Here is a 27,142-nt window from a genome sequence, read left to right on the forward strand (position 1 = left end):
AAAAAAAAAAAACCCAGCGCAGGCAGGTAAAACAACACTTATTTTTTTCCTACACACTGAAACACAGACTGGAACAAAGTGTCGGTGACTCTAAACATCTAACAAATGAAGTGTAGTTCAAGTGACCAGAACCAAGCCCTCTTCTAACAAACGGGCTAAAGCATGTCATTTATTTGTATCTATAATCTCTGCAGATAAGCTCACATTTTTTGGCTAAACAATTTCTCACATTATCTGCTCAAATTAAATGAAATAGGCTTAATCGCACTGTGTGGGTCCTTTTTGCAGCGCAACATCCATGCAAAAACAAACACTAAATTAAAGCTGCTGTAGGCAGGATTTTGCTAGTCAATGCTAATTTTTATGTGTTTTCTTTGGATTAAATGTTAGAGTATCCATTGATAATCCTTTAGGAGTGTAGCATAACTGCACTACCGCGAGGGCGCAGCGTTTCCATCTGTCTCTGTTCTGAGCTGAAAAGGAATCTCACAGCTCCAGGTATCTTTGACCAATCAGAAGAGCCCATGAGGCTCTAACCATGATTGGTCGATGGGCGATCGTCGCACGTTCTTGTGGGAGGAGCTTAACTTGCGTAAGGGCGCGATGTCAGAGAAAACAGGACAGGATTGGCTGTGCTGGGTTTCAAATCACCATCTTAGATGGGTCAAAGATGGCGGAGATGCGGAATCCTGCCTACAGCACCTTTAAATAGAATTAGCCTTTTAGATAAATAAAAATAATAGTATAATAATAACCTAAAGTATTACAACTAAACAAAATCAAAGTCAGCATTAAAAATGAGAAATGAGTAACAGAACCGTCTTTTATTAGCCCAATGATCTGGCTACTTACCCGTTTAAGGTGGAAAGCCATGTTGTTGTGGAGCGATATGAAAGGACACAACTTGCATTTGACTTTTTTTTTGGATCATCTTTGACTTGGTCTGAAGTTCTGTTTTTTTTTCGACATTGTGAGCCTTTTAAAGTTCAGCCAAATCACCACCGAGATGCTGCTCTGTGACGGAGCTCTGCAAATCGGATTGTGCCACTCACCATGGTGGTTCATTCACAAACAGTAAATAGATAGAATATTGAATAAAAGTACAAGTACATTTTTCCACAGTGTATTTGGTAGGCTAACATGTATATCAAATAGGCTTTATATCATGTTTATTTGGAAAAAAAACCCCAAGCAATTCTATGTAAAATCAGTCATTCAGCACCCCCATACAGCTGGAATGGAATGGTCCTCTTTAATAACCATATTTTTTCGATGCTTCGACTGCGTGATTGGCAGTCGAATCAGGCCCCTTCAAACGAATCATCGAATCGTCGACTATCTGAGGACACCCCTAATCTGGAATTTGTGCTGTTAAAGCACCATGAGACCAGCTCTTCATCCAACACAGATCAGAGGAACACGGCGGATTCAAAGAACATTGGGGGGGGGGCACCTAGGCTTTTCCTTGAGGTGAGAATGTGATGGAGTGATGGGCAGATCAATCCAAATATAATCAATACCAAAGTGATCAAACCAGGGCTCCACTCCAGCCCCAATGAGCCGCTGAGCCGCCGCTCTTGTTGTGAAATTTTTCTGAAACAGAACCGAAGCTGAGGAGTCAAGGTTCCGATGCTCTTCATTTTAGGACTGGAGCATCAGTCGACACAGAGCTCCCAGACGCAGTCAAAGCAGCGTGACCTTTGGTCTGACGGGGTCGGGGGTCGAGCGCTGGGGCCCCAGTATTAATGACCTTCGCCTTCTCCTGGTGTGGACGGCCCCACTGGTAGTGTTTTCCCATGATGCTTAGTGCCATGTCTCCTGTGCTGTGTGCAAATAATTTGGAGTGTGTGTGTTTGTGTGTCTGTTTGTGTGTGTGTGCGTGTATGTGCGCGCGTGTGTGTGTGGGTGTGGCAATTGCTGGTTTTTATCCTTTTGTTTTTATGACTCTTTTTACTGTACAGCTCTTTGCGTTGTTTTTTATAAATATGAAAAAGTGCTCTACAAATAAAGTTTGATTGATTGATTGACCTTCTCACGGTGTCTCGGGGAACTTGAAGTCAAAACATGACATGTGAGTCCCGACCTGCTGGATTTCAGTTTATTTGTCAGCAGAAGCCCGAGACGCCTCAGCTGGCCCTCGAGCTCCTCCCTGCTGACGTAGCTCCTCCCACGTCTCTAAAGGCCAGGGCTACGGAGGAAGATCAATTCAGCCGCTATCCAGGATCTTGTCCTTGAAGCCATCTATCTATCTATCTATCTGTCTATCTATCTATCTATCTATCTATCTATCTAATCTAAAGAATATTGTATCGTCTTTAACTTGTCACCCTTCAACTGAGGGTTTCCCTTTAAGAGACGCAGGTAAGGCCAGAGATGAACACAAAGTTAGTGTATTTTAATTTACACCAAGGACAGATTTAAAGCCAGAGGAATAATTAACTGAGTAGAAATGTGTAATTTCGTGGCGTAATGTGTCATGAAATATATCCAGTGTGCAATTTTTTACATAAACTATTTAAAGGTGCATTAAGGAGTTTGCACGTTTTATGCGAAACAGCGCCCCCTGCAGGCCTTGGGCGTAACGCAGCTTAGTGAAAAACTCGCCCCTGTGGCTCGCGTGCACGGGAGAGGGGGACTCCATCTTCGCTCGTTTAGTAGCGCTCAAGTAAGATTTAAGTTTCTTCTCCCTGGTGGAGTCTGTGTGGAGCTGTGGCAGTGCTAGAAGCCAGTCTGTTCTGACTTTCTGGAAGATCCTGCTCAGTTGTTGCTCACTAAGCATCTGGCGGAGTAATGGCGGACATAATGAAACCTAACCAGCCAGAGCGTGCATTACGTCATTCCTTTCAAATTCTCCCCCAAAAAATGCTGGAGCCGGACCGGCACTGTGACTTTCAAGTGACAATTTAGCGCTGTTAGAGGTTCTGGTAATGAATATGTCAGGGCACATTGTACACATCATTAAAATATGGAACGTATTTATGGTCGAAAATAAGTATTTTTAAGGTTGTAAAGCTCCTTAATGCACCTTTAAATTAGATAATCAGGCTGTGTTTTCTGTGATTTACCTGAGGAATCCTTCAAGCTTTTTTCTTTTTAACTGTCCTCTTCAGAAATTTTGGAGTGATAACAGAGAGTGAATATGTCAAAAAATTTCAAACATCCCTATTGTTGAACTGAGTCATATTTTGTATTGTATTGACAACTTAAATGCTAAAATTTTATCATACACAATATTATAATACTATGCTTCTACTTGCCAAACGTCACACAGAAAGAGCCATTTCCTGAGGATCTGAGTGTTCTGGAGCCGGGGCCCGGTGCGGCCGCAGCACCGGAGCACTAAACCATTCCTTATTTGTCTTGTCTTAACTCTCATGTACTGGATAAACGAAAAACAAAAGGAAGCCTGTTTCATACCTGACAGGCTCAACAGGCCAACCCTGTCAACAAACACACGCACGCATGTCAAACAAGGAATCAAGACGAGACTCCGTCGTCCTCATTCTGTTTGCTTTAGTTTCAGAAAATCTGCTTCAGAATAGAGAGAGTCAATACAGAGAGTCTCACACCCCTACCAGAGAACATGGCGGCTGATTCCACATGCAGAATATGAACAATGATTGAAGATCAGTATGATCATGAAAATGTGACCTCTGAGGATTGCTTGATAAATGACTCAGCTGAGACGACACACACCTCCAACACTTGACTCCTCGCGTTCATTAAAGGACAATTACAAAGAATGAAAACACGATACGGCCGTAAGTCATTCAATCCAACACGTTCAGCGCCACAAACAACACCTTCACAGCGTTTAAAGTTTTAAGCACGACTAAGCGGAGAGCCGGAGACACCACGACAACGTTTTTAAGTGAAAATAAAGAAACTTCCGATCTATTTCGGGCCTCGGATTCACCGATTACGCAACGTTTCTGGAAATGGTTAGTCTCCATCCTCACGTCAATGAAGGAAAAATGCAACTTTTCAAAAACACTGTGTGTGTGCATCACGACTGTACGAAGGTCTTCTTGTGTGGAGGTTACATGTTCTCCCTGAGCACGCAGGGTTTTCTATTGATAAACTAACTTTCTATACTTCAAATGATTGAACTGAACCAATGTGTTAGTACTCTGATAAGCACTTGTCAGACCACAAGGCCTCTGTACTGGGAGGGAGTCACTCTGTAATCTGAATTTCAGCACTAAAACAGCTCAGATTAACCACCAACATGCCGATGGCAGCAGACAGCTCATCAGAAGGGGGGATAACATGTACCACTAATGCCTTACACCTGTATTAGTTTACTAATAAATTCTTAATCTCAATGAAGATAATAGGGCATTTGCAGACATTCCCTCCAGATATTCACTATGTGCACAAAACAGAGGAAAATCCTTTCATTTTTTTCAACTAGACAGTCATAATTAAGCAGCTCTGAAACTGTTTGACTTACTGTGTTAGCGAGGAGTTCAGGACCTGGACTCAGCTGAAAACAGCCTCTCTGTGTTTGTGTTGCTCTCTCTCCAAAACAGATCACCCCTCCTTTATGAGTCGAAACATCTTCTCAATAGGTTTTATGTTTGAGGCCTGAGGCTGTTTTTACCTGAAAAACAGGAGACACCCAGGTGACAGATGGAACAAAGACCGATGAGGCTCAGCGATCACAGTGAGAATCAGAAGCCTCCAGGTTGCTGAAGAAAGAGAGAGAGTTTGTTGGAGTTGGAGGTGAAAACACAGCTGAAGAGAGAGGAATCCCACCATACCAGCAGATCTGAGCTGCAGAACGTCAGACCGAGCACCTGGTGTCAGAGTGCCAGACGGGAGTGGAGGTCTGGACGAGGAGGATTCAGGTCCGACAGGTGAGACGAGGAAGTCTACATAGTCAAGCGACAGTGAGTGACAGTTGTCGCTGTTTGGCGCTTGTAAAAATGTCAAATAGCTGCGGATGTGAAAGATGCTAACTGCAGACGCTCGTTAGCTTGTAGCATGTTTGTTAGCTTAAATAAATGAGCTGCTGGACAATAATCCCCGAGTCCATCAAGGTTTCTTCATTTTGTCTTGTTATTACTGTCTGCTTTAGTAGCAGCAACGACCAAGAGAGAGACGAGAAACTCAGTTCCCCCGGTCGACACCGGGTAGTGACTCTTTAAACCGAGCAGTGGTCTCATCTTCATCACTCTGTCCACCATCTCTGTGCTCCTGAGTTTTGCCCCTTTTTGCTCTAGTCTGAATCAAGAGTCCAACAGAGCATCAGCATCACCTTTTAACCAGCAGCAATAGTGATATGAATACAATATTTAGCATGAAAAATGTCACATTTCATTTAGAATGTTCTTAAACAGTGTTGCACCTGAATAAAGAACATTATTGTCTTGACAAAGCTGAACGTTGTGCTCTAATAATGTGATAAAGTGTGTTTTTATGCAGGATTCTCCCTCTAAAGGTGGCAAGGCATGACTGATTGAGAAGGCCCAGACTGATGTGGATATTTGGGGGAAAAGTTCCAACACTAAGAATTAAAAAATTGTGATTACTCAGATCATCCATTTCCATTATTCATTTTAAAAAATGAAATACCTGCTTTTGATGGCAGAATTGGAGTTCCAAATATGTGTTTCAAAGGTAGAAATTGAAGGGAGATTTACTCTTCTCAGATACCTTTATTATCAGAAATTGGGGGACAAGCAGCATATGAACAGTTTAAATATAAAATAAATCAAAATATGTGCAACAAGACAGTAAAAGTCTAGGAAATACAATAATGATGCTTCTGAATTAAGAGATTTACTGTCACCCGCCCTCTCAGTATTAGTTTTTAACAGGTAGGTTATAGTGAAAAAAACACACATTTCAAATTTTTTGAGAAAAAACCAGTTGAGGTAAAGGTTGAGGTATTTTGTTATGCAGGGCGAGCAGCTGAGGAACAACATGAACAGAACATTCTTTTCACCGGACCTGAACACTGTGTGTTCCTCTTCACACACAGGCTGGTTGTGTTTTTTGATCCTTGGTTAACAGGAAGTGAACAGATTCTCCGGACTGTTCCATCCAGCGGCGTCCTTGGTGAAGTAGTCCCACGCCAAACGACGTCCATCTTCCTCTGCCGTCTGGGAGAAAAACGGAACAGATAACATCCATCAGTTAACTTCACATATGAAATGTCTTGTGAGGATTTTTGTGACAATAACTGTTTTCATTTGTTTTCGTGTTGGACGGCCTGCCAGCCAACGGTCCATGACTGATTCCTCATGGAGCTGCCATCCTACAAAGAGGGCAGCTCCCTGAAACCAGGAGCCTCTTCTTGCCTTTGCACAGAGCTTTGAGTCACATCTGGGTCTCAAACCAAACGATGGACCGTCTGCTTTACTTGAACCTGCACTATGTTCCTCATGCCAGAATGGTGTCAAATGTTTGGTGATGTATTGATGCCAATTCTTTGGTTTGCTGAAGAAAATCCACTGGGCTCAAAGACGCCACACAGGGGAATGTCAGCAATGTCAGCAGATCTGAGCTGCAGAACGTCAGACCGAGCGTCTGGTTTCAGAGTGCCAGAGGGGAGTGGAGGTCTGGACGGGGAGGACTGAGGTCCGACAGGTGAGACGAGGTCCACAGTCAAGTGACAGTGAGTGCATCTTCCCTTAAAGGCTGCACTGAGACCCTACTGACACCACAGTGCTGCTTGAGCGGCTGATAAAGCACCTTCTTACAGACATTTAGGCAGAATAGGCAGCTTTTCTGCACACCACAGCTGCAGACGATCAGTAGAAGGACAATCAGAACAATGTTTTCCTCCAGAGGGTCAAGACTCCCAGTCCGTGGTCTCCTGGTCCTGCCTTCTCCTGGTTTCATTGCAAAAACAAAGCAAGAAACAAACCAGTGGCCTGGCATGTGAACTGCAGTGTTTAAAACAGACAACGTTTTCAAAGCGTTTCCATTAAATGTGAAACGTTCCTGAAAGAAACACGCAAAAACGATGTATTTCCACTCTGAAAGCTGTCATGTAAACATGACCTGAGATGCTACAGAAAAAAAAATCATAAGAAGTAAAACTTAAAAAAAAAAGTCCAACAAAGTTGGACTGCTGTATAAGAATATTGATTTTCCATGTCCAATGGACATTTTTCTTTCTGGAGACATTTTTGTTGCTCTGTCAGTTAAATGCAGTGGTGATGGAGGTTTTTCTGTCCCGCTGTAGCAGCTTTCTGTTGTCAGACAGTGCCATCTAGTGGTCCAAGATGGTATACACTCGTATAGAAGTCGCTCATGAAAATTAGAGCGAAACAAGAAGTAGTAAAATACAATACATTTGGGACTATAGTCCATTTTTCCAGCTTTTTTGCTCATTGCCTCCCAAATTAAATAAAATAAAAAATTCTCTGCTGAGACATTTGTGTTTTTTGTGGTCCTCGATAATGAAATTGTACTTCCCTCACATTTGTTCTCTCTGTTGGAAGCATTTTTTTCCTGTGTGGAGGTGTTTCTTGTCAGAAGAGGGCAGTAAACATCTTAAACGTGAAAAAGGTCTTGGTTGTTTTGGTTTTTGTAATCATTGTACTTCTTCCAGATTGTGCTACGTGATGTTTATTCACCAGTTAGTCTGTCATTACTTCATCTGACCTTCATCATCGCCGTAACTCTTTATAAATTGAACAAAACCACACACAAGATGTGGAACATGACACTGATTAAACACTGCCTGCAACATGGTGTTCCACGGATAAGGAAGCTCACAAAGCAGCAGGTGTTGTTCGAAAAAAGCTTTAAAAGAAACTTCTTGTGTGATAAATTTGGATTAGAATCATTTCTACTTCGAATCACATGTCATGCTGTTCTTCTGGGTTGAGAAGAAGTTCAGATACAGACAGTGGAACAGAACTTGCAATGTGCCTTGGGTATTCAGCCTGACGGCGTAGAGACAATATGACGATCCTGTTTCACTGTTTGCTCAGCTCCTCTGCGTCGTTTCATCCACAGATTCCCTCCATCACTCCACAGCCATTACCACGCATTTCTACTAAAACACATCCAGGTTGAGTCTTAATGAGAGTGTATCTGAAAACATCGTGCTGCTCATGTTACTGAAGCATCGGCCTCTCAACCACGGCTCCCTTCATTAAGGAGCCATAATGGAGCGCGCCATTTCCGGAAAGGTCTCCCTGTGGATCTGAAACTAATTCCAGAAACTTCCTGTTTATCTGAAGAGCCTTCCATCTTCGTAGCCATTAAAAGTTTTTGGCCAACGAGATTCAGGATTGTTCTGCTTCCTGGATCTCCCGTTCTTACTTCCTCTAATGAAGAGTGGTGTAATCATTATGACATCTGGCAGTGTGGAAACTGATGTGAGTCACTGTGGCTTCAGTGTACAACCAGGCTCACCATGGGGCCGTGTGAACCGAGCCTCCTGCAGGAAGATTAACATCGAAAACAAATTAACGCAGCGCAACTAGACGCCTCAAAAACGTGCACAATACACATCCTGCCCCTGCTCAGTTTGAACTGCTCCCCTCAGGATACAGAGAATTAAGATCGAGGACATTTCTACCCAGCAGCAATCACCCCACTCCGCACAGAGAAACACCACAGATAAAGATCGCTTTTATAAGGGATCAGGTGCAATGATACAATGACTGAATGACTGCGTGGCTGTGTTCTGTGCTTTTATTGCGCTGTATATTTTATGTATGATGACTCTTTAGAAACTGAGCTGTACTTGAACTACCTGCCAAGCTCGTTGTCATGTCAGGGTGTTTTATAAGAAGTGTGTGTGCTCGTATCCTTTTTCTTTACAGCTCTGGATCCCGACAGGGCACTCCCTGGACAGGTGGATGGTCCACCATGGAGCAAACAGGGAGACACAGAAACACACACACACACACACACACACACACACACACACACACACACACACACACACACACACACACAGTCTCGTATTTCTATCCTCGTGGGGACCGTCCATTGACTCCCATTCATGTCTAGCCCCTAACCCTGACCCTTACCCTAACCCTAACCCACACCACAACAAAGCCTAACCCTAAAGAAATGTTTTTGCACTTTTACTTTTTTCAGTAACAACAACATGGTCAAGAAAACACTGTTTCTCCTACTTAGGACCGGAAAAAGGTCCCCACAAGGCACGTCGTTCCACATTTTGCTATCCTTGTGGGGACATTTGGCCCCGACAAGGATAGAAATACAAGAACACACACACACACACACACACACACACACACACACATTGTTTGCAAGATAGAGTTTCGAGTGAAAACGCATTACTTTACAAAGTTTTGTGTTTTCTCAGCACTTTGCAAATAATCCCAATTTACACGGAAACAGCAGAAACACTGTGCTGAAACTGTGCTGTTGTGTGTTTGTAATGAAACCACAAACGTAAACATGCACAAAAGCGAAAGTTCAAATGGACAGACAACTAATCTGGATTTTTAATTTCGGTGACTGTCAACTCTAAAACGACCTTTTCCAGGAGAATCTGGACTGGGAGTCATGACAGCTTGGAATGGCGCCATTATTGTCATTGTCCATCTACTCACACGTGCAGGTGCACATGCACAGGAACAGTGCCCCTGGAAAGTTGTGTTTTCCCTGTTTATGCAGAGACTGACACCCAAAATGCAACCACGGTTTTCAACTTTCTCTTGAAAATGTTACTACGTAAACAGGGCCGCACACTCGCATTCACACCTCGGGGCAAATCTGTCCCTCTGCGTTTGTTCTGTGATAGTCTGGTGATCTGTCCAGGGTTTATCCCTCCTCTCTTCCCTGGACAGAATTAATAAGTCTAGAAGATGGATGGACTTTTTCTTTATTTTATTATTGTGTTATAATGTGATCGTATATTGGTGCTTTTATTGCGGAGGCGTCTCCTCCGGAAGTGGTTCCGTCGTGTTGGTGTTGTTGTTGGAGCGGCGCAGGCGGAGCAGAAGGTGGAGCGCCGCAGCTGTTTGGGGCCTTCCACCCTCTTTTTCCCCTCCCTTTAGTCCTCCTTTTCGAAGAGCAGATGTCGTGTTTGTCCCCGGGACAGTAGGCTGACAGCTCGGCGGTTCTCTGCGGCTCCTCGCCCGGTTCTCGGCTCCTCTCACCGACGGCCTGCGGCGCCTGTGTGTTCGGCAGCACTCGGCTTCGCTCGGTCTCGCTCGGCTCCTCTCGGCGGTTCTCGGCTCCTCTCGGCGGCTGTCGGAGAGCAGGATGGTTCTGTCCACCTCGCAGCAGGTCGCGCTGGCCTTCACGGCCGTGCTCTTCACCTTCGTGGTCCTGCCGAGGCTGTTCGGCGTGGGCGGCGGGACCGCGGCCAAGGAGACCAAACACGACCCCCGGTACACCCGAAAAGGTGGGACGTGTCTGCCGCGAGCTAGGTTCTTCACGCGAGAGTGGGCGTGTCCACCAGTGATGTTAATATAATATTAAATAGATAAAGTATTTATAAGGATGTGGAATAAATGCAGTATTTATACACTGTACAAGGATGAAAAAACCATAAAAGGCATGACAGATGAAAAATAGCGAGTTTATACAGTAGCAGCGTTTCAGAAAAGGTGTGTTTTACCCCCCGTTTGCACGTTTTTGTAAAGTTGTGTTTTCAGTGACTCCGGGCGCCCAAAACGCCATGAATGTTATCCATTCTGGCTCGAAGGCGTTGCCATGGAGACGGAGCCTGCATCTTCTCCTCTGCGGTTTGATGTAATGGCAGGAACCATCAGCGGTGTTGACAACAGAAACACGCTCACCGCTGATCCGATTACTCCAATGATCAGTTCAGCCCAGCAGTGAGTGATGAGGCCTGATGTGTGTTTCACCGTGTGGTGTTTTGTTTTTTTTTCCCGCAGGTCCGGGTCCCGGAGGGGTCAGAGGTCAGCCGGTCAACATGCACGGCCCCGGCTCCCACCAGACCCCCGAGAACATCCAGCAGATGAAGAAGCGCATGGAGCAGGAGCTGAAGAGCGACAAGTACAAGTCCAACAACAACAAGGGCTACGTCTTCACGCTCATGCCGCTGTACGCCATCGGGGTCGGCGTCTTCGCCGCCTACAAGTTCCTGAAGGTGAGCAAACACACACGCGGGGAGTGCGCTCGCTCTGAAGGCCGTTATCCATCATAATGTTCTGTTTTAAATCACACAGATCAAGTCTGCAGACGACAAGGCACAGAAGGACAAATTTTCTAAAGGAGCCAAGAAGTCAGCGGAGGCAGGTGTGTGTGCTTTGCATGCGGAAGACCTTTTATTTGCATATGTGTGTGTGTGTGTGTGTGTGTGTGTGTGTGTGTGTGTGTGTGTGTGCTCAGACCGCTGTGTGTGGTTTGAACATCGTGGTTTCCTGGCGTGTGTTTGCACAGAGAACCAGCTGAACGAGCTGGAGCAGCGGCTGGCGCAGACGGAGAGGATGCTCAACTCCATCCTCACCCAGCTCGACCCCCTCACCAACTGGTCAGTGCTCACACACACACACACACACACACACACACACACACACACACACACACACACACACACCCGCACGCTGGTCCAGGTGTTGCACCGACGTGACTGGCTGTGGTTTAGCTCCGCCTCCTGCTGTCTCCTCAGCGTCAAGTCGGTGGCTCAGGACCAGAAGAACGAGATCATGTCTCAGCTGCAGACCATCCGCTACCTGATGAAGAAGAGGGGGATGGACTGTCCGCCTCTCAACGTCAACGGTGAGTGCACCACGTGTGTGCGTGTGTGTGTCTGTGTGTGTCTGCGCGCGTGTGTGTGGCTCCACAGTTGCGATTCTAAACCAGCGAGGTCTGAACACCTGATTTGCATCTGATTTGGAAGGAAAAATATTTGGTGAGAGTCAGATTTGAAACAGTAGCAGCTCAGTTTACGAATATGACACACACACACACACGCACAGTCTTGTATTTCTATCCTTGTGGGGACCGTCCATTGACTCCCATTCATGTCTAGCCCCTAACCCTGACCCTTACCCTAACCCTAACCCACACCACAACAAAGCCTAACCCTAAAGAAATGTTTTTGCACTTTTACTTTTTTCAGTAACAACAACATGGTCAAGAAAACACTGTTTCTCCTACTTAGGACCGGAAAAAGGTCCCCACAAGGCACGTCGTTCCACGTTTTGCTATCCTTGTGGGGACATTTGGCCCCGACAAGGATAGAAATACAAGAACACACACACACACACACACACACACACACACACACACACACACACACACACACACACTCAAATGGATGTGGTGTTTTGAATGCCGTCTCCTGTGTTTCAGACGCCTCCTGCGAGCGTAACCTGGACGACCTGATAGAGTCGCTCGGCGCCAGTGACACGTCGGAGAAACCTCCGTCTGCGGACACGCCCAGCGCCCCCGAGCAGGCGGGCGGCGAGGCTGGTGCTGCCGCCGCCGCCACCGCCGAGGACCTGAAGGAGCTGAGACCGGACGAGTCGGACGGGGAGGCGGAGGCGGCCGACCAAGACGAGGAGACGGAGGCGGACGAAGAGGAGGAGGACGAAGCTCCGGCGCTCCCTCACCAGGACTCTCGCCACGCCGGCGTGGAGGAGGTGGGGGCGGAGCAGCCGGCGTCCGGCCTCCGGCGCCGCAACCGGCCCGAATGAGCCCGGCGGCGGGACGCACTGCCAACATTTCTGGGCTGAAAGGCTTTAATTCCCAAAGCATCCTGGTTTCAGCCCTCCGTCGGCCGCCGGAGCGGCTCGCCGTGTGAACATAGACGTAGATCCTCCACCGTGACGGCGAGCGGCGGCCATCTTCAGAATGAGGGACGCCTCCAGGTTTCACACCAACCTGGGAGGTGACACCCGGACAGTTTGAATTCCCATCAGAACTGAGAAGACCTGCTTCAGATCTCCTCAGCCCCGCCCGCATGGCGCCAAGCGCGTTCAACACACACACACACACACACACACACACACACACACACACACACACACACACACACACACACACACACACACACGTCACCGTAACCCTGTTTTTAGAGCTGACTCTAGGAAGCAGCCAGCGCTGCAGCAGTGAGACTTTAAAGGAGATTATTGTTTACATGCTTCATTTAACCTTTTTCTGCCATATTTATCTATTTAAATCACACATTTTTAGCTGGTCTGACATTTGAATAAAGAAGGAAAACGTGAAGAAGTGATGTAAAGTCAATAAGAAGGGGCAGGTTCTGTGGTCCCATATCACGCTCACACTACACGAGTCCGTGCTGCCACCTTCAGGTCACAGTGGGAACAGCAGCCTGCTCTGATCAACATATACTGTTTTAATCAGGAGGAAAATGACTTTTATCAGAATATTGTTAATGAGAATCAGTTCTCAGCTGGTAAAATGAAGGTGAAATCCGGTTTCTGAAGAGGAGCAAGGCCTGGCAGGATGAATATCCGACGTGACGCACAGCCCCGTGGCATGTCCTTTATACATGGAAACCTAACCGTGCATGTGCGTGTTTGCATGATTTTATTTATTTTAGATGAGATACGACAATCATGACCTTTGCTTTTGTGTCAAATAACACTATTTACTCCCGTTATAGCTCACAGTGAGGAGGCTTTCATCTTCATCTTCCAGTTGTCCTGTAAAATAGTGACGGAGTGTGAAAACAAGACCAAAGCATGTGTTTCTGTACCTGTGCTGTCTGATGATTCTTGCCTTATGTGAACCTACGATCTGGGATTTTTAGCGTTTCTTTCGTTGATCTCTGCCTTAACCGTGTGAGAATCATTTCCGCCTGGTGCGTCTTCACACTGCTGTCCTGGACGTGTCTCGTGGCCGCTGAAGGGAAATAGTCTCAAATTAAAATTAGGACAAAATAAAATGATTTGAAAAGAAAAAAAAAAAAGATGCTGGTTTTGCATGTTTGTTAAAAATGAGAGTAAAATAGTGCAGTACTGCCTGAAGCCTGCAGATGGCGCCACAGGATTGCTGAAGGCTGCAAGTAGGACGAGTCATGGAACCTGGAGGCCCTGATGCTTTTCTGTAGGGTTTATTTTCATAAAAATATACAGTAGAAAATAGAGGAGAGATGAATTCCACAGCAGGCGATCAGAGGAAATCTGCTCGATAACTCCAGGGAAACGAGACGTTGAGGAGTCCTGCGGTGAAACGGAGCGCCGCCTCTAATCGCAGGTTCTAATGAGACATGCAGGGCCTGGTAATGACTTCCTCTCATGCAGCACAGGAAGAGGATCCGGGATTGGGAGCAAATGAGCTCGACTCTCTCAATTAGAGGAGCAACATTTAATCAGCTCGGCGTGTTTCCACCGGGATTCCCGGCTAATTCCATCCACGGGCCTGTGGTTAGCGCCGGCTTTCCTTCTCACTCACTGTTCTTATTGAGCTCCACGGTTATGAGAGAACCTGGTTCCTGTTGGGCTGTCAGAGAAATAAAATCTCGTCTCTCCAGGATTCAAAATGTCAGCTTTTATTTCAGGTTCCAGACGCAGAAGCGTCCCGCCCGGCCCCCGGATGGCCCCGGGAGCCGGCGAGATTGTGCCGTCGGAGCCAGACGGAGGCTTCGCGCTCCATCAGATATGAGGCCAGCAGACAGCGGGCTCAGAAAGTTCAGCCTGAACCGAGCCGGCTGTCTCATTCTGCTGACACCGATTCACTTCAGCTCCGTTCTTCATCATCATCATCATCGTCAAGGCTCCATTTCCAGTCGCTCGCTGGTTAGCATGCTACGCTAACGCTGGTGCAGAGGGGGAATCTCACTGCATTACTGCCTGGAAAGCACGAAATGGTAACATTCAAGTTAAATCAGAGTCTGAAATCAGAATGGACACAACAAGGAAATCACTTTTTCCTCAAAATCTTACTGAATATAAATTCTGAATTCTTCAAAGACTTCCTGTATTTGTGTCTTAAAAAAACCCCCAAAAGAAACCCGTGATGATCAGCGATTCTCCGAGACCTTGATGTGATGGAAACGTGAAACTGAGTTGTTGAATTAGAAAAGGAAAGAAAAAAACTTCTAAAGTCTTTGAGAACTTTTAAAATGTGAACTTTTGTCCTTCGGTTCTGAAAACTGAAAACTCCAGAGCCTGGAGGGCATGTGGAGTTCCTGACAGCACAGTTCAGTTTGGTTCGGTTTGGTTTGGTTTGGTTCAGTTTGGTTCAGTTTGGTTTGGTTTGGTCTCCATTCAGCAGCTGGAACGTCAAAAACTAGACTAGTGGTGTCAGTCGATTAAATTATTTAAAACCAATTAATCGTGAACTTGAACCGCTTATCCGGGGCCGGGTCGCGGGGGCAGCAGTCTCAACAGGGATGTCCAGACTTCCTGTCCCAGACACTTCCTCCAGCTCCTCTGGGAGGATCCCAAGGCGTTCCCAGGCCAGCTGAGTGGCATAGTCTCTCCAGCGTGTCCTGGGTCTTCCCTGGGGTCTCCTCCTGGTGGGACATGCCCGGAACTCCTCCCTAGGGAGGCGTCCAGGAGGTTCCATCCTAAAGAGATGCCCGAGCCTCCTCTGCTGGTTCCTCTCGATGTGGAGGAGTAGCGGCTCTACTCCGAGCTCCTCCCTGGTGACGAGCTCCTCACCCTGTCTCTGAGGGAGTCCAGCCACCCTACGGAGGAAACTCATTTCGGCCGCTTGTATCCGGGATCTTGTCCTTTTGGTCATAGGTGAGGGTGGGAACGTAGATTGACCGGCAAATCGAGAGCTTCGCCTTTCGGCTCTGCTCCTTCTTCAGCATGATGGACCGACACAACGACTGCATCGCTGCAGACGCTGCACCGATCCGCCTGTCAATCTCACCTCCATCCGTCCCCCACTGTGAACAAGACCCCAAGATACTTAAACTCCTCCACCAACTGGTCTCTCCACCGAGCTGGAGGGGGCAAGCCACCTTGTTCTGGTCGAGGACCATGGCCTCGGATTTGGAGGTGCTGATCCTCAATCAATCAATCAATCAATCCTCATCTGATCACCTGATCCTCATCCCTGTCGCTTCGCACTCGCCTGCGAACCGCCCCAGTGCATGATGGTCCAGGTTGGATGAAGCCAACAGGACAACATCATCTGCATAAAGCAAAGATGAAATCCTGTGGTTCCCAAATCAGACCCCCTCCGGCCCCTGGCTGCTCCTGGAAATTCTGTTGAAAATGAAATCAACACACAAAATCAGCAGTTTAATGCAGAAAACTGGCTTCATCTGAATCTTTTAACTGAAGTGGAGCAGTTTCTCATCAGAAAGCACTCACTAATGTGGGATTTGAACGATCCAGCATTCTTAAGTTGAGTTGCTCAAGGGATGAATTCATTGTTGACAGCTCTCCATTAAGTAATCGTGATTAAAAAAGAATAAAAACACTTTAAATCTCCTGAAAACGACACGTCAGAGTGGTTATGAGGGGAGGAAGCGCCCCTCGTCTGCGGAGGTCTCATGGGTCTTCAGGGTCTGATATGAGAAATAAAATGAATTGTCCTGCAAAGCCAAACGCTCCCCGAGCTTCGAGGACGACAGTCTGGCCGAGGACCTTGGCTTCCCAACACACTGCTCTGTTTTCAGTCTCCTGATAAAGATCAGCAATCTGGCTGCTCTATTTTTAGAGGCAGGGAGGAGAGACTTTCCCCGGGATGCTGTTTGCTTCCTATCTTCTTCTGGCTGCTGCTCATGAGCCAGGCAGGCCGCCGTACTTCATCTCCTGTGATGAATGGCCTCATTAGAGAAGCATTAAAGAGCTCGACGGCCAGACTGTGCATGAGACGCAGCACACGCCGAACACTGTCAACACACAGGATTTACATTTGGAATCCCTCCTGCTCACATATTACAATTAACTACTTTCTAATTAAATACTTTCAGACAGACATGAACACATATGTTTAAAAAAATAGCATTTTTAGGGAGAAAATCAGAAATAAATGGAGTTCTCGTCCCTCCTGCTTCATTCAAACTGCAGCTGAACAACACCATGAAAATATGAGAAAGAAGAACTCATGAAGATGAAATGGTTAATTGTCTACTTCTAACATAACAGTTTTTTTGGTAATTTACAAATTTGTTCCATCTAAAATCAACTGAGTTTGACAACAATGAGACAGGTAAAGAAAATTAGACTCCAGTGACACTAATAAAAACTGACATGTGAAAACAGAGGTATCGATCATTTAATAATCAACTGATTGGAAACATTCTTGCAGCACTCAGCTTGATATTTCTGAAGATTGTTTTATTTTTTATCAAGAGAAAATTTTTATAGACCAAAACTGCTGCTGCACCTTTACATTTATCACACTGGCAGCTCGGTTCGTTTGTCCTTAAAATGATTTACTTCATAATAATAATTATTATTATTTACCTTATTTATGAATTAATGTTGTTAGTTTTGGAACAGTAAAAAAAATCAATAAATTATTTATTTTCTTATTGAAAACCATTAGTGGAGAGTGAGTTCTGGGTGGGGAGAGGTCGGCAGGGCCCAGAAAACATGGCCGCCGTGGGACTGTAGGCTCAGCCTCCACTCGCTGCTCCTCTGCCTCTGCCGGAATCCACTCGCTGCCGCTATTCTTAGAACCGCAGAACTCTGTTCTCGTTCCGTTTCTCCTCAGGTTTTCACTGCGGCTGTTCAGACTCGGCGGCTCGCTGAGAGTCTCCAGCTCCAGAGCTTTGATCGTCGGCTTCGTTCAAACCTGCAGCTTCAGTCTGAGTAAAGACACAAAATAAACGGACAGTTGATCCAAGAGTCACCAGATAACCATGTATGCTTTTGGACTGAGAGAAGACACACACACACACACACACACACACACACACACACACACACACACACACACACACACACACACACAGGGGGAACATGCAAACTCCACATAGGAAGGCCCTGGTCGGGTTTGAACCCATGTGCGGTGAGAGTGCTAACCACTGCCCCACTGTGTGGCCCCAGTATAAATCAGTGATAAATAATAAACCAACACATGTGATGCTGCATGATGAAACTATGAAAAAATAGTTTTTTTTTTTAAACACTAAAAAAAAATCAACTTCAAGAAAGCTAATTTAATGTATAGATAGATGTTTATCAGACGGCAGTAAATTTCATTTAAAGTATTTCTGGAATATTGAAGAAATGCATCAAAAATCTCATATATACACTTTAGAATATAACCCGCTTCCACACAGGTTTATTTTGTGTATTTCGTGATATTAAATACATTTTCTTAGCTATTCAATACAATGAAGGTTTTCATGATTGTGACTAAATGTGTGATTCAGTCCACCCAGTAATCAGATTACACTGAGACTGTGAAGAAACGCTTGTTTCAGTGAAACGAGTCCAGCAGGTGAGGCTCTTCCAGGCTGACCTGTTGACGCTTCTCTCCTTCCAGCGGCGGCGGCTGGATCCTCCTCTTGAGCTGAGGAGGGGCGCGGATCGGTGAGGATGACTTCTGATTTCCTGAGCGCAGACAATGAGCGGAGCGGAACCAGACGCGCAACGCGTGATTCTGTCCGTGCGGTGACGCGCGCGCCGTGCCGACATCAGGCTTTTCTTTTTTCTGTCGGAGGGAATGTTGCGTGTTGCGTTTGAGGATTTTGAGTAAGGAGCCCGACGCAGACGGAGCGCTCGTGCGTCTTTGGAGAGGGCAGGGACGCAGCGCGGGCGCGGGCGCAGTTCCGTGCGCACATCACATCACCGGAGGAGAAGGAGGCTCGCGCGCGGCGCGGAACAGCGCGACGATCCGGGGGACCCAACGCCATGGACGCGCTCGTCGGACCCGGGGAGAGACGCGCCGGCGGCGGATGAGCGGACCCGGAGCAGGACCGTGGGCGTGTGCGCGTCGCGCTCGCCGCCGCCTCCGCCAACTTCCCCCGCTCTCCAGCAAGTCATGTCTGAACCGGAGCGATGGGCAAGTTTGACGACAACGAGAGGATAATCCTCAACGTCGGCGGCACCAGGCACGAGACCTACAAGAGCACCCTGAAGACCCTGCCGGGCACGCGACTGGCCCTGCTCGCCTCCGACTCGGACCTGGACTCGGTGCTGGACCAGCTGCAACAAGTCCCCGGCTTCATCGAGTACAACGCGCGGACCAACGAGTACTTCTTCGACCGCCACCCGGGCGTGTTCGCCTACGTGCTCAACTACTACCGCACCGGGAAGCTGCACTGCCCGGCCGACGTGTGCGGACCGCTGTTCGAGGAGGAGCTGTCCTTCTGGGGCATCGATGAGACGGACGTGGAGCCGTGCTGCTGGATGACCTACCGGCAGCACCGGGACGCGGAGGAGGCTCTGGACGTCTTCGAGCTCAACGTGGACAGCGGGGAGGACGACGACGACATCGGGAAGCGGCTCGGGATCGAGGACGTGGCCGCGGACGTGAACGTGAGCCTGTGGAGGAAGTGGCAGCCGGTGATCTGGAATCTATTCGAGGACCCGTACTCGTCCCGGGCGGCCAGGGTAAGAGCGCATGCAGCGGCGCGCGCGCAGCGCACCCGCTCGTCCCCACTCACTACCCCGATTTCATTCATAAAAACGCGCCGCTGCTCTGATAGCAAAGGTGAAAGTCAGAGGAGGGCTGGCGAACTCTCTTCAACTTCTGTCTCAGTCCTCTCTTTCCAAACTCTTCTCATCTCCTGGTTTGCAGCCTGATTTCAGGACTTGTTGGATAATCTCTGATTTCTTTTTAAATATTTTCCCCTCAAAGTGTTAGCAGTGTCAGTGCAGCTACTGATAGCTGTGGTGCGTCTGAGCTGTGCAGGCCTGAGAGCCAAACAGTCTTCTCCTCATGCTGATTATTTCAGCCTTTGCTGCGTCTCTTTAGGTTTTGATTACCGAGTGGGATTTCTGGAAATGTCATCCTCATCGAGCTGAGGCGCTGTGTGGGTCTGGGGATGGCAGCAGTCCTGGTGCCTGGTGTGTTCGTGGAGCTGGAGCTCTGCTGAAGCTGGACCGGCACCTGCTGCATGGGGTGCGGCTGAAAGGTCACATTGTGCGGCGGGTTCATCCCTTAGAGGGCAGTGTTGCAGCAGCCTTCAGGTCATTTGTAACCCGCTGATCATCTCCTGATAGAGACTGTTCAGTACTTAATGAACGCCACTGTTTGGTCCTTTAGGTAGACAGATTTTTATACTTGGAACTTTCTAACAAAGAGTCATTTTTCATCAAAGGATATCAATTTTAGACACAAACACATAAACTAACCTCACTGTGTTTCTGTATTTGTCCAGCTTTAGCTTCTGACAGGATGATCGGGCTCATTTCAGCCACAATACGAAAGAAAAACATGGGATGATGGGTAAGGTAGGATGATGTGTTCAGGGTTAGGATGATGGGTTATAGTTAGGACGGTGGGTCAGGTAGGACGATGGGATCTGGTCTCGTGTGCTGTGGTTACATCATTCCTCCTCTTCATTGACTACAGGCGGCCGAGAGTTTCGTAGCAGGCTTGGAACAAAGCACTTCTTGTGTGTTTATGTAACGCCTCATCACATCGGCGGGTTTGACACTCGGACAAATGAGGAGTTTTTCTTATATCCTCGGGTTTAATTGTGTTGGATTCAGTGATCTGTTGCACCAATCGATAATTAATTGCTTTTCTCGGTTGCCTAAATAAAGATTTTGACCGGGATCTACTTTCTCTCTGTTTGCCTCCGCTCCGGCTGTTTTCATTGTTGTGATGCAGAAACTCAAGTAAACCTGACAGGGGTCAAAGGTCATGTGCAGGAGCCCATAATGACCTGTCCGTTATGGGGATGGAACCTGCAGACCTCTAATCTTCTGCTTATCTAACCTCTAGGGCAGGGGTGTCAAACATAAGGCTTGTGTGTGTGAAGAGGCAGACGGCGCAGACTTGAACCAGGAAGTAGTGACATTTAGCCCCGCCCACAGAAGTTTGAAAGACCCAAACTTGACCAGGACGACTGGTTTATTTCCCAGGGAGGTCATGCTGACGTGGGAATTCCAAACGGACGGCAGCCCGATGCGGAGTGTGTGTTAATAACTCGGGCAGCGCGGCATCCTCCACTCAGTTACAGCACGCCGTCCGTCCTGAAGCCACTGGGACAATGAGATCGTGTTAACGCCGCGCTACGCCTTCCCGACCGCCGGACTCCATGGATGATTTCCTGGAAGCGTTGCTCTTGGCGATTAGCGCGCTGACAGCTAGCGGCCGTGCAGCAGACGTAAACATTGAGCTAGCTTCGGCGAGCGTCGTGTTTGTGGCGCCGCGACCTCCGGTCTCCTCCCAGGTCGCCCGTCTTCTGCCTCTCAAAGACAGGCGTGAAAGCGTGAGTGTGGAAGAAGCTCCCCAGGGCGCTAATCTGCTCCCAGACACGAATAATGCCGACTCATCCTCCACGGAAAACAAAGGTGTCATATTAACCGTTTAACCCTTGACCCCGATACCCCAGACGGGGCGGCGTTTACTGTAAAGTGCCCTCTGGCAGCACGCTAAGTGGTGTAGTGGTGAATAAAACGGCGCGGAGGGAATAGATCCCGCATTTATCATCCTGCGAGTGTGAGGTTTAAAAAAAAAAAAAAAAAAATCATTATCAGGGCTGCGCACCAGCCTGTATCACGCTAATCTACAACAATCTGTTATCCTGCAGCAGACTGAGGACTGTTTTCTTCTCTTCACTGCATTCAAAACAGAACATGAATGTTGTTTTCAGTCCTACTTTAAAAAGAAACCCAGCTAAATTAGCTAGCACGGCTAAAATTGGCTGAAATGGATAAACTGTGGTGAAAAAGATACAAGAGCTACAACTGCTAATGATGTTAATGGTTCTTAATAGTTGCTCTTAAAGTTGATAGATGCAGCATAAGTAGCATTTCATCTTAGAAAGCAAAAATAGAAATGTTTAGAAGCTGTTAAGAAGCAGTGAATTATGTCTGGATGAGTGACGTTTTGTGTGAAGTTGGTAAAAACGGATCAAGTGGTCTGTAGGTTTGCAGGATGAGACTTGATTAAATAAAAGCTCAAACGTGAAGGGACACAGCTGTGTTTTCTTCTGTTGATTTGACTCAAGACTTTTATAATAAAACATAATTGTGGCTTGATGGATTTAATTAAAAATGTGTTAAAAACAGGAAGGCCTCGTGAACAGAAGTTTTGTTTAGTGTGACTTGTTCTTTTTCTTTCAGAATTGGTTAATAATGTAGATATAATATTGCATAAGAAGACAAGCCCTGAGTTTTCGCGGTTGTGTGAAGACGTCCCGCCTGTCCATCAAGGTCTCCTTCATCTATCACAATAAGATCTCAGCTCCTCCGTCCGTCCGTCGTGCGGCGGCTGGATTATAGCGGCGGACGGCGGAGCCTCTGCTCTGCAGGTGAGGGCCGATCTGTCCCTTTAACCGGCTGGCCGGCGAGCGACGGCGTGCCAGCAGCCCGCGGCAGCAGGCGAGCTTCTCCAGCCTCCCCACGCTCTTTCTATTGTTGTAGCCGTCCTGTTCTGTGCTGCGGGAGAGAAGCCGAGGGAGGGTTTGTGCTCACACGCTCGCCCAAAGTGTGCCGTGCTGAGATGCTTGTTTTCTGTGTGTGTTTTGTGTGTTTTCTGACGTGTCACTCTGTTGTGTTTGTCTCTGTAGTTGGCCATTGCTGGATTTGGATGGTAACAAAAACAGACAGAAAATAAAAAGTGAAAAAAAAAAAAAAAAAAAGACAAATAACACCCACCACCTTTCTTTATTTTTTTTCCATTCTCCCATGTCTGCTCTGAGGCAGAGGTTTTACTGATGCCTGACTTCTCAGCCCCCCTCCACCCCCCCCCACACACTCCACCCTCACCCCCCCCCCCCCTCCACCTCCACCCTCCCTCCCATGAGCCCGTCTCAGACTGCAGCTTTGCTTTCTGCCACTTAAGAGGTTAAAACCCCGAAGCGTCTGGGTGCCGCCCGCCGCACGCCTGCAGATCCCGGAGCCAGGCTGCACGCTCAGCCTGCCTGTTGTCATGGCAACATCATCGCTCATCACCACCACGGCCTGCTTTCATTGAGATCCGCCCGGTCCGTGAAAGTGATTGATTTGGGGAACCTGCTCGACTGCCCGGTAACCCCCGCCCCCCCGCCATCGCGCCCCCTCCTGCCTTTGAGCCTGTCAGTTCTGAGGCGGGAGGTGACAGCGGGGCCTCCCTCACACTGACCTGATCCGTGCATGTCTCTTTAACGGCTCTGTCAGGGCTGGTATTTCACTTTGTGTCCGGGCACAGCCACAGGTGCCTCGCCGGGAAGCCCCCGCCGCCGCCGCCGCCGCCGCCCCCCCCCGGTGGATCAGAGCATGTGGAGCTGGAGGTGAAGGGGAGGGCAGGGCGTGTGGCTGGTCTGCTGCAGGCAGACGGCCGAGGCCCGGCTGAGTAAATGGAGTCTGACGTGTAAACGGCGGCGGCGGCGGCGTGGGCTGTGACGGCACGCCGCTGGGCATGTTTGGAGCCGCTGCCAGTCACGTTATTCCGGCCCGCCAATCATCCTCCCGGGCCGCGGCGGCGGAGCAGACGGGAGCGGCGTGGAGCCGCTGTGATCGGGAAGCAGTGAGGAAGACGATCACGGAGGACAGATGGAGCGAGAGGAGGCAGGACCCGAGTATCGGGCCGATACCGCACGCCACTGTGCTTCATGAAAGATCCAGCGAAACCCGGCACGCCGCCGCGTCGCCGTGCGCATACAAAACAAGACGGAGAGCGAGGCGGGGAGGGGCAGCGGCGGCCTGCTGGATAGTTAATGAGGGGCTCGTTGGGTATGCATGATCAGACCCCTCAGCTCGCAGACACATGTCCCATCAGGCCTTGCTGCGTCTGTCCGGACGCTCAGCTGAAGAACATGCTCACTCCCTCCCTCTCGCCAGGGGACCTTCAATAATTACGCAGTAGATTAAAGTGCCAGATTTGGCACAAATGACGACGGCGATACTCTCAGGCCTCAGACCTGGTCTCTGCCAGGACCGGAACCCAAAATCCACTTCTCAGTGTTTATTTGTCCGTGACGTTTTAACACAAAACAATCCTGGGCCAAACGGCAACACAAGCACTCCAGAAACATCCATGTTTCGGGGCTTCAATCAGCCGTCGAACTCATTTTAGTTCAGGGAGAAACTAGAGACCAGAGAAATGCAGACATCCACTAATCCAAATGTTTTTTTTTACTGCAAATGAATAGAATACATGGAAAAAGTAAAACCTTCAAATTAATAATTATTTTAAACTTGATGGATGCGGCAGCTGCAGGTTTTGGACCATTTCAGTGTATTCTGCATCATTTAAATACTTCTCTTCATCGCTTTTCTCTGCTGGTTGACGTCTCAACACCTTAAATAGACAGAAGAGCCGTGACTTGTGGGTAATAATCGCCATGGAGATCTCTCTCTGCGCCCTTGGCGGAGCAGCAGAACCGAGTCTGTGCTTTTCAGAGTGTGTTTTTGTTCCTCATACCTTGGACAGCAGGCGGCATGACGTGCATTTGATTCTGAATGAAGAAGCATTTTGCAGCATGAGACAAAAAGAAAAAAGAAAAAGAAAAAAAAAATGCATGTTTTCAGTTTCTCATGACGACCGTTGAAGGTTTCAGTAAGTGAACCCACTTCCTCCTACTGACTGTCTTTCTATAGCTTCTACAGGTGGAGTGTGTGTGTGTGTGTGTGTGTGTGTGTGTGTGTGTGTGTGTGTGTGTGTGTGTGTGTGTGTGTGTGTTAGTCATCAGATCATGTAAAGTGCTCCAGCTGTGTGTGTGTGTGTGTGAGGAAGCTGTCATGGAAGACAGTAACCAAGCTGGATGAGCTTCATCGCTTCACTTTGCTCCCTCCTCTTCCTCCGTCTGCCCACCGGGACGGGTTCCGACCCGAGACCCGAGACCCGAGACCCGACACCCGACACCCGACACCCGACACCCGGCCTCTGCCTGCTGAATAATTAATGCTGATCCGTTCGGCGCTTCCCAAGGACAATGGATTTACTGAAGACCTCCTCCTGCTCGAGGCCGCCGCATTAAAAAGTGATTAATAAATCAGACTTTCTGGCTGCTTTGTCTTTCTTGCTGCGCCGCGCTCGGCGGAGGAAGAGGGGAAACTCCCAATCCGGACCAAACTTTTCCTCTTAGCTTCACTTGGTGTCAAAGCGGATCACTTCACTGAGTTTTCACTGATTCTGAGTGTTTTAATGCGAGCCGCCGCCTCTCATCAGCGAGCAGCTAAAGGTTGGGACTCGTCCTCTAATTAAAAAGCATCTGTATTAATTAAAAAGCATCACTTTGGCCAAAAATCATGAATATTTTTTCAGTTTCTCGCCTGAAAAGTCTTGAATGTTTCACGTTTCTGTCTGGATTCCTGCTGGAGCATTTGAAGCATTTTATTTGTGATTTTATCAAGTTAAAAGCTTTAATCAGGTGAACTGAGGAGACTTAGCCAAAAAGAGCCATCTAATGATTTATTCATCAGTGCAGGAGAAACGCAGTGAAACGCATAAAGCAGCAGATGGGTTGTTTTCCAGAGGTTGAACGGATTCAGAGGCCTGTTTTTAAAAGCCTTATTAAAGAAGCATTATGTCAAACGTGACAGTATAAAATACCATTTGGATCTAAACGGTTAATGCCGTTAGCTTCATGCATTATTCAAGCACGCAGCATAAAAACGCCGTATTAACTGAATACTGTCCTGAAGAGCTGAAAATACCAGCATTAAACCATGTATGATCACTGACTGCTGGTATTTTAAAGTTGTTTTTGAAGAAATCTGAAGAAAAGAGATTTAGTCGTTTGACGTAATTCTTTTAGCTTCACAATATTTTGACTTTGCTCATGAAAGCTGATATTTTGACCCAACAGAAGTCGAGCAAAACACACATTCTTCTCTGTACGAGGAGTTTGATCAGCAGTCAGTCACTTAGCAACTGGAGGCTGAATGTGTTTAGCAAGCCGCTCCGCCGCCAGCCTTCCTCCGCCGGGACGCGGCAGCAGAGGCGTCTGTGCCGAACGCCGTCGTTTTGGGCGTCGACACGCGGCTCAGCCACCTTCGAACCTTTGCTCTTAAATATCCCGGAGCTCACATGGAAATGTCACCTTGAGTTAGAGAACCAGCACGCAGCTCGCGGTCCCACTGAGGCCCGGTGGCCCGGTTCGCTCACCGCTGGGGGCTCGATCAGAGTGTTCAGCGACTTCCTGTTCGTGTCTGAAGCACAGCCCAGCGCTGAAATATTCACTGCGTGCCTTTACTGTTAAACCGGTGAAACTGAGAGCATCACAAATGTCAATTATCTCTCTGAATAAGTAACGACGCCTGTAAAACCTCCTCGGTGAGGCCAGTTCTGTCCCCGAGGTTAAAATCTTAATGATTCCTTTATTCGCTTGAAGACGTCAACACCAGGTCGTCCTGGAATAAAAGTGATAAAAAAAAAACACAAAACAGTACAGACACCATCACTACAGTGAACACTTCGGTTTTCCTGAGTCAGGGAAGGAAAGTAATTTCCTTTTTTTCATTGTGTGTGTGAGACGATCAGCTCTGTGTTCTTAACTTTCTAGTATGATCCGTTCTTCGCTCTCACACCCACATATGGAGGTAATGTGACTGTTAGACGGCAGATCACAGTTTGACTATTCAAGCTGTGAGACCTTTGTTTCAAAAACTCTGTTTAATGACTGAGAAGTCTGGATCGTTGGATCTTCAGCCGGCCTGATGTTAGAATGGATCGTCAATAAAGCCGTTTATCCTGAGACGTGTAACTCTTATGACTCGGCTGATGAGTCACTGCCTCTTTGTCTTGAGTTAAGCTCCAGGAGTGTGTCTGCGCTCGTGACTCCTGCTTATCTACTGATTGTCAAAGACGCTCTGGCTCAAAGAGAAACGACATGAAATATTCAGACCTCAGCGAGGCTCTTCGGAGACCCGACTCAGCAGCTCCTGGCTTTTCTGTCACTCCGTGGAAGTATAATATAAATCCTGTAACTGTAACTTCTGATGATGATGATGGTGATGATGATGGTGGTGGTCTATGGCGAAGCAGCCACTGCCAGCCTCGTATTGACCTCAGTCAGGAACTGAACCCTCCCACGAGGCTGCTGCTCAGACACAAGTTAACCATCCCAAGGTTTCTACCGTTGTCGTGAAAACGGACACCCGGAACGCGACTACAGTTTAGCGTTTTGACCTGAAAACGTCATCGTGTGAACATAACGTAATCAGCAACGTCTCTACATGCAGGATCT

The 27,142-nt window shown here is 47.7% G+C and overlaps 2 protein-coding genes across 5 annotated transcripts in view; both read left to right on the top strand.

Annotated features, from left to right (window-relative positions):
- Window positions 1–10,206: 10,206 nt before the first annotated feature.
- On the top strand, window positions 10,207–13,866 carry LOC115404236 (uncharacterized). The gene is made up of 6 exons (XM_030113487.1): window positions 10,207–10,348; window positions 10,845–11,059; window positions 11,139–11,208; window positions 11,353–11,443; window positions 11,582–11,691; window positions 12,268–13,866. Exons 1-6 carry the CDS (start codon window positions 10,207–10,209, stop codon window positions 12,609–12,611), a joined length of 972 nt encoding a protein of 323 aa, XP_029969347.1. The 3' UTR covers window positions 12,612–13,866.
- A 4,652-nt stretch (window positions 13,867–18,518) lies between these two features.
- The window catches only part of kcnc2 (potassium voltage-gated channel, Shaw-related subfamily, member 2), a 59,926-nt gene continuing 51,302 nt past the window's right edge, over window positions 18,519–27,142 (top strand). For all 4 annotated transcript variants that reach the window (XM_030113484.1, XM_030113486.1, XM_030113485.1 and 1 more), the window contains exon 1: window positions 18,519–19,409. In XM_030113484.1, coding sequence (XP_029969344.1) covers window positions 18,855–19,409 — 555 coding nt within the window. In that variant the 5' untranslated portion in view covers window positions 18,519–18,854. The remainder of the gene's footprint in view (window positions 19,410–27,142) is intronic.

The sequence above is a fragment of the Salarias fasciatus genome, chromosome 17, assembly GCF_902148845.1.
Source record: "Salarias fasciatus chromosome 17, fSalaFa1.1, whole genome shotgun sequence".
Classification (NCBI taxonomy): Eukaryota; Metazoa; Chordata; class Actinopteri; order Blenniiformes; family Blenniidae; genus Salarias; species Salarias fasciatus.